This window comes from Bidens hawaiensis, unplaced genomic scaffold (assembly GCF_021521415.1).
Source record: "Bidens hawaiensis isolate Kalapana, Puna unplaced genomic scaffold, B.hawaiensis_p1.1 tig00001842_1, whole genome shotgun sequence".
Taxonomy (NCBI): Eukaryota; Viridiplantae; Streptophyta; class Magnoliopsida; order Asterales; family Asteraceae; genus Bidens; species Bidens hawaiensis.
In genome coordinates, this window is record NW_027491102.1 from 1,803,152 (window position 1) to 1,810,586 (window position 7,435).

The 7,435-nt window shown below is 34.2% G+C and overlaps 1 protein-coding gene across 1 annotated transcript; it reads right to left on the bottom strand.

The window, feature by feature from the left end:
* Positions 1 to 368: 368 nt before the first annotated feature.
* On the bottom strand, positions 369 to 7,435 carry LOC143597999 (BOI-related E3 ubiquitin-protein ligase 1-like). The gene is made up of 3 exons (XM_077076339.1): positions 7,153 to 7,435; positions 1,480 to 1,697; positions 369 to 930 (listed from the first exon to the last, which is right to left on the bottom strand). Exons 1-3 carry the CDS (start codon positions 7,433 to 7,435, stop codon positions 382 to 384), a joined length of 1,050 nt encoding a protein of 349 aa, XP_076932454.1. The 3' UTR covers positions 369 to 381.

Sequence of the window (7,435 nt, forward strand, 5' to 3'; positions counted from 1 at the left end):
CTAATTTCTTATGTATATGTTTTTGTTGTACCACTTTATTATTGAACTCTCTTGGTAATTATGAGGGTGTTTGATATTCCTTATTTTACCTCCTTATAACTTTTTATTAAGTTAATAAGTATAACATTGTAACCTATGGAACTTTTCCTCTCACATCAAAAGCAATCCCAGATAACTTTTTCCTTCTCAAAAAGTTATAAAGTTATAAGTTGGTGAAAATAAGCAATCCCAACACCCCCTATAACTCCATTATAGCCAAGATTACAAAAATAACAAAAGTAATGATTTATAATATAAACTGCATAAATTTGGTTATGAATCTAATTTTCCAATAAAGAAATCAAGAACCTAGCTAGGTTTAAAAATAAAAAAATAATGTCATCAAGACAAATGAACATTAACACTAATGTTCTTTGCTGATTTACAAATAGGGCAAATATCAACATTAGAAACGCATACCGTACAAAGGCACAAATGCCTGCACGGCAGCAGCAACACACTTGACTCCAATTCACCACAGCATTTGCACAACCTCTTCATTCTATCCTGCTCAGCTAACACGCGCTCGTTACCATTATTATCACTTTGGCAACACGACTGTGCATCCTCAGCCACGGCTGCGTCTTCACCGTCAGCTGTGCTATGGTACTGCCCGTAACCTCTGTCAACAACCTGCTCTAACACTTGCTTTAAATTCATTTGCAATGCATTTGCTGTTGCCTCGTTTGTTTCAGCCAGTTCGCGCCAGATCTGATTCTCGATGGACAGAGACTTCACTTCATCTTCTAAGGCGTGATTTAACTTCGTCATGTTAGCAATTTCTTCATCTTTTGATTTTAATCTCTGTGTTACGCCTTCCTCTAACGCCGATAATAGTCTCATCGAATTTCTCCTTCTTTTGTCTTCGATTTCTCTTCTTACTTTCTCCGTCTGAATAAGTCAATTCAACAACACAATCAGAGGCATTTCGATAATTTAAATACCTCGACCGGATCAAAATATAAAGACCCATAGGCCTAACGAGTAATGAAATATATAAGCTAACAATTTTAAACGAACGCTTTAAAAAAGTTTGTTGCCTTATATATTTAAGATAAAATTCATACCTATTTTATATTTTATAAAAAAGTTAAAACGTAAATATCAAAAATATTTAATATAAAAACATTAGGCTTCAAAAAATTGCATGCCTTAGCCAACCGCCTAGCTCCTCCTACTCTAGAGCCGGCCTTGAACACACAATCGGTGGCAGCCTTAAAAAATCATGTGCCTTGGCCATGACGAAAATTTTTACCCCTTACGTGTTAACAAACTAGATAACTTTTTTAAAACTACTATTAATGTTATAATAATAAACATAACAATTAGCACAGTCACGATACTCCAAGTGGGTCTAAAAACATATATATATATATATATATATATATAATATCTAAAACTTTTAAAAATAAAAAATTTGTAACGAGATGAGATAATTACATGACGAGTAACAAAGTGATCAATCTCAAGCTGCTGCCGTTGGATCTGAGACGCCACGTCATCGCCAAGAAACGTGGAGCTCACGCAAGCGTCAATCGGATTCCAGTTAACGCCGGAAAACGTAGACGTGGCGTCAAAATCTCTATACCGTTTCTTGGAAACCGGTAAACTGTACGTTAGGTCACTCTCCGTCGTCAACGGATCTAGATTATTAAGACCTGATGAATAATAATAATAATACATCGGAATCATATGGTTTTGAGCTTTGCAGTGAAACACATATATATAAATACAGGGAGGGAGAGAGAGAGAGAGGTGATATATATTGGAGACAGAGGGTTTTGTTTGGTAGCATATAAATAAGATTCAGTTACCAAAAATGCCCCTGATTTTTGAACATGCATACATCATCTTTCATTTATTTTGGGGAAAAAGTAATTTCACTTTTCTATTAGTTTATTATTGTCAAAAATGGTTGGTTTTGTATTTATGTTTAGGGAAAAGGTGGAAAGGAACGAAACGATTCAAGTGGTTTAGTCTTTGTTGATGACGATGTGATTGATCATCTATTCACGGATAGATAATAAGATAACTTATTAGCTGGTGTTTCTATTTTATATCATTTCATTAAATGGAAGAAGAGGGACCTTATCTTTTAATATTTTAATAATACAAAACTTATTTATGTTGGGATACATCCTTGTTAAAGAAACATTGTGGTTGGAAGAATTGTTTACAATAATTCCATTACAAGTGCAGGTGTGTATTGATTTAATTAAATAAAAGGTGAACAAGTGTTATGTTGGTATGGGAGGTTTTACTAACATTTTCATGAAAATCATGTAAAGGCTTAATTAACAAATAACAACAAAACTATTATTATATTGTACTATGATAAATATTGTGGTGGGTGACTTTGATTGGTTGAATATAATTGTAATTGTAATTTCACACCCTTGAGCCACTTGCCCGTTAATGTAGTCGCACCAAAAGAAGCAAAATGCCCTTTGATGCTCTCTTCTTTAACAAGTAACATGGTTTGGCTAGAGGGCGCCACCCCACAACAGGTGGTGTAAGGGTCAGATAGGGTTTGGGTCAACTGGATTTGGATCAAAGCATGTTCGGCATGTTCTTAACAAAATAAAACTGAATTGAAAGTATTCGATTTAGAAAATAGAAGTATTAAAATAGTATACTTGCTTTAACTTTTTATATTTGTCGCTAGCGCTAATGGGTAGAGGTGGTGACGATGGCAGAGGCAACCAGGAGTGGGGGAGGAGGAAATGACGGTGGCTGATACGAAGACAATGGCGGTAGTAACACTAGTGGGACCATGGTAAGGGTTGATAGTGGCGTTAGTGGTGTCAAAGATGGTAGCATGCAATGATGGTGGTGGTTACGAAAAAAATGGTGGTTTTTGGTGGGGAGATGACACAGTAGTGTCTCTGATGGGTGATGGTGGTGTTGACGGTAGAGGGTGGCGATGGTAGCGAGGGCGGTGGTGACGACGATGGTTAGATAGTAGAATTGTCAATTGTGGGTGATGTAAATTCTTATAAACCTATTTTGAGTTAATAAGTTTTATAAATTTAAACTATTCTTAAGTAATGTTATTCAATCTAAGTATAAATCCTGAATGAATCATTTTCTAATTTGAGCTAACCAATTAAACCCAAATGTCACTTATATTGCTCCAATCAATCCATCCACTATAAATGGATCACGATTGCCAAATTTTTTATAGAATTATTTACGGTTGCTGAATTGGTATTTCTCAATTTTGTATAGTGATAAGATGTAATATATAAGGCAACGCAGTTGACACCTTCTCTTATAGGGGGAAAATGGTCGGGCTAGATTGGGAAAAATGATGTAAATTCTTTTTTTGAGTTTGTCCTAGGTGCTTTCCTTGTTTTGGTGTTTGTTTTGTTTGGTGTTTGTATTTTGGGGTTAGCTTCTTGCTACTCTACGGGTTTATTCTTTTAATGATAGATGGTTGTTCAACAAAAAAAAAGTTGACACCTTCTCTTTATCTCTACTTTACGCACATATTTTCATGTTGTACGTTACTAGAAACAACAATTTTCTTGATAATGTTGTCAACCATTAATGAAAAACTCATGTGACCTATCAATACCCTCATTAACCAGCTAGATTATGTAAAATATATCTTTTGGTTAGATATATGGCCTTAAAAGTTATGGAAATAACTCAACATAAGCAAAATTTAGTGTTAAAAAATTTAGATGGTTACTTTGTATTATCGCGTAAACCTATAATCTTTTATTGTAAAACATCTTTAAAAATAACCGAAAGTTGTAAAGTAACATACGATTTACGTAGTTTAGGTATCTTGGTGTCATCAATCTATGTTCATGGATAAGATCTCTTAAAATTTTAATGTCCATGTTAAAGTGTACATTTAGAACTTGGAGTAGAGTGTCATTTTCGTTCTTGTGGTTTGGTAAATAATGCGAATTTAGTCCAAAGAGTTTATTTTTTGCATATGGACCCTCAATGTTTCCCAGTTCTTGCCAATTACATCCAAATCGCTAACCCCGTTAAATTTAATCGTTAAGTCAGGGGTAGACATGTCTTTTCATCATTTCTTTATTATTATTCTTATTTTAGTGAACTACGGTTTTCATCCCTCTAGTTTGTCCAAATATGCAGTTTTAGTCCGGTAGTTTCAAATTTGCAATTTCCATGGTTTCATTTCACTGGCAATTAAACCTGAATTCCTTAATATCATTAAGTATGATCGTTAAACCCCATTAGTGTGCCCTTCAAGTGAGGGGCATTTTTTTCACTGTTTTTCCCCTTTTCTCTAAATACACTACAGTGAGGACGTGAGGGGGCTTGTGAATTAGGACTGAAGTTTATTTGGGGAGAGAAACGACAAAACTGGTCGTCACGTGAGAGGCACGAAAATAGGTTGACGACAAAAATTAACGAGGTTAATAAATTCGTGTTTAATTGCAAGTGAAATGAAACTACAAGTAAGGATATTGCAAACTTGTAAGTATTGGACTAAAACCGCGTATCTGGACAAACTACAAGGACGAAAACCGCAGTTCACTAAAATAAGTATTATAATAAAGAAATGGTGAAAAGACATGTCTACCCCTGACTTAACGATTAAATTTAACGGGGTTAATGATTTGGATGTAATTGGCAAGAACTGAGAAATGTGGAGGGTCTATAAGCAAAAAATAAACCTTTTGAACTAAATTCGCATTATATGGCAAACCATAAGAACGAAAATGACACTTTCCTCTAAAACTTGGCTACAAATTTCTACTTGTTTTAATGTAATAGTCTAACAGGGACTTAGATGCATCTAAGAAAACTTTTATGTTCAATGATATTTTTATGGGCCAGGCCTAATAGACCTTTGCCCTCTCAAACACGTTTTCCTTTATAAAACTTATATTATATTTTGGGTCATGCTCATGATCAAGATCGTTTTCCCATCGATCTTGTCAAGATCATGTTCGAAGACACCATCACTCCACCAATTTCAATTTCTTCTCAAATTAAACCCTAATAACGAGCGTTGAAAACGAAATCAAGGATATAATAATATAAAACAAAAGTAAACGTAACAAGATTAATCAAACTCTTAGATTGCCAATTAATCGAAAGAAAAACCTTTCGTATGATTTACAAAAGATAATAATAAAGCACTGATCATTAGGTGGTTTTAGAATCGTGTCGAATGAGAGTTAATTAGAGGATAGGATTAGGATTAGGATTAGGATTAGGATTAGGAAGGGGTTAAAATGTTAGGTGGTTCATCTATATCTTGTCTCATCTCACCTAACAGTCATGGTTAACGAGACATATGAAATTTACTAATCTTTAGAATACCCAACTTCCAACCAAACCCACCATTAGACATTAGTGATCATCACTATCCGAAACTTAATGGGACAATTTTGAAATTTGCAATAAATGATGAAATGCCAATAAGTAAGTAGATGACAACAAACAATTAATCAAGGGAGACTAAAGGAACACTACTATCATCACTAATCAACCTTGTTGAATTGATTGATTTTTAAGGCTGAATGCATATATACTAATATAGAAATAACCTCCATGAGTTATACGTCCATGTACATGGAATCACCATGGGATATACGCACTCGATAACCCTTTCTATTGGAATACGTGTAGCACTGATTTTAAATAAGAGATGCATTAAACATAACCCTTATTTATTTTTTTTGACAGATGTACTTTCATTCCTACTAAATTACTCATATCGTCTCTCTAATTTACTTGATAGATATACTTTTAATATATATAATACATATTACCAATTCGTTAATTAATTTTTTTTTGAATGACGGAGATTTAATAAGAAACCACACTAGCAGAGCTAGAAACAAAGGAAAAAAACAACAAAGAGAAGGAAATAGAATAGGTATAAGAAAAGTTGAAATTACACCAATTGCTTCACTCTAAATCCTGAACCTTTGCCATATTTTTCACTCTATCCAATAGACTTTTATCTCTTCAATTACTGTAAAGACTAGTTTTTCTTGTTTGTGAAGACCCTTGGCTTTCATTCCCCGTCTTCCAAATAACTCAACATGATAATATGACCACGGGATGAATCGTTTTTTTCAGTAAAATTGTTTTACCCGAACATGTGTATGCATAACCAAAAGATCTTTAAACAAGAATGCAAAGATGGGTGGGTGTTGACTTACACCAACTGCTCACCATGTGCTATATATGCGTTGCTGCAATGATGCAAGGAGTGAAAATATGATCTACTGTCTTCTCTGCATCCCCACCAAGGGGGGGATGTTAAAGTTCCTAAATTGATATTCCTTTTTTACAATCACACCAACTCCTTTTAATTAATTATCAGTCCCAACTATACCAGAGATACTAATCATTTAATTAACTAATTATAAGACAACCTCTGATGTTTCCTAGTGCTGATCTCGTGATCACCAGACAAATAATATAATCAATGCTCACCCATTTCATCACCTTTGCAGTAAATTTATTTCTTTTATGGTACTTGTAAGATTCTATTTTGCATAGTTCAATTATATAGACTTCCTTCACATAAACTATAAAAAACTTGACACGTTATTAAAAGATAAAATCATAAAATTGTATTAAAGTTTTAATATCAAGTTAGCTAAATACAGCATGATTCTATTAGGAAGGTCTAGGTAATGCGAAAAAATATAAATGGAAAAAATTACAGAATTTTATTATATTAGAGCATTCTCAACCCGGTTTCCATTCCTATCTCTAAAATTACACTAAAAAACACTACATTTCTCATGTTCAATTAAATAATATTTTTTATACCTTTATCTTTACAGTTTTCTCTCTCCTCTACTCACAACCAATCCAACAAATATTAAAAAATAAATAGGGGAAACAATATTTCCCCAAATTTACAAAAAAATAACTACATTTCTCTCTCCACCCTATAATTTACACTCACAATCCTGTAATTTGCAAACCTCTCTCACATAAATATAGGGAATGAGATGAGAATGCTCTTAGAAGGATTCTGTTTGAACACTCTTCATCTGATTTTTTTTCACAGTTCCATTAGACCATGAGTAGTCATAAAGCCCCACTACCAGACGTTATGGGTCACGTGACGCTCAGTCAAAGTTATGGTTTTTTTACAAAAACTGGGTGTAGTCATAATGGCCCACCCCCAGGCGTTATGCGCCACGTAACACCCAGTCACATTCACTTTTTGCACCCACCACCGGATCCAATTATTCCGGCCACCACGAAACCCACCGGATCCAATTATTCCGGCCAACATGAAAACCCACCACCGAATCCAATCATCCGAATAATTAGAAAACTCTGAATCATTACCATCATCTTCTCTCACAATCGAATCAGTATTATCTTCATCCTCATCACTCTCAATGTAAAACACTTGCTCTGACTCCGAATTCCTCAT

What these genes read in the sequence shown, in the direction of transcription:
- LOC143597999 (XM_077076339.1), bottom strand. Translation starts at nt 7,435, where the DNA reads ATGAGGAATTCGGAGTCAGAGCAAGTGTTTTACATTGAGAGTGATGAG. An exon ending in GGCCATTATGACTACACCCA is followed by an intron (nt 1,698 to 7,152) that starts GTTTTTGTAAAA and finishes ATTATTCATCAG; the next exon opens with GTCTTAATAATCTAGATCCG. An exon ending in ATCACTTTGTTACTCGTCAT is followed by an intron (nt 931 to 1,479) that starts GTAATTATCTCA and finishes TGACTTATTCAG; the next exon opens with ACGGAGAAAGTAAGAAGAGA.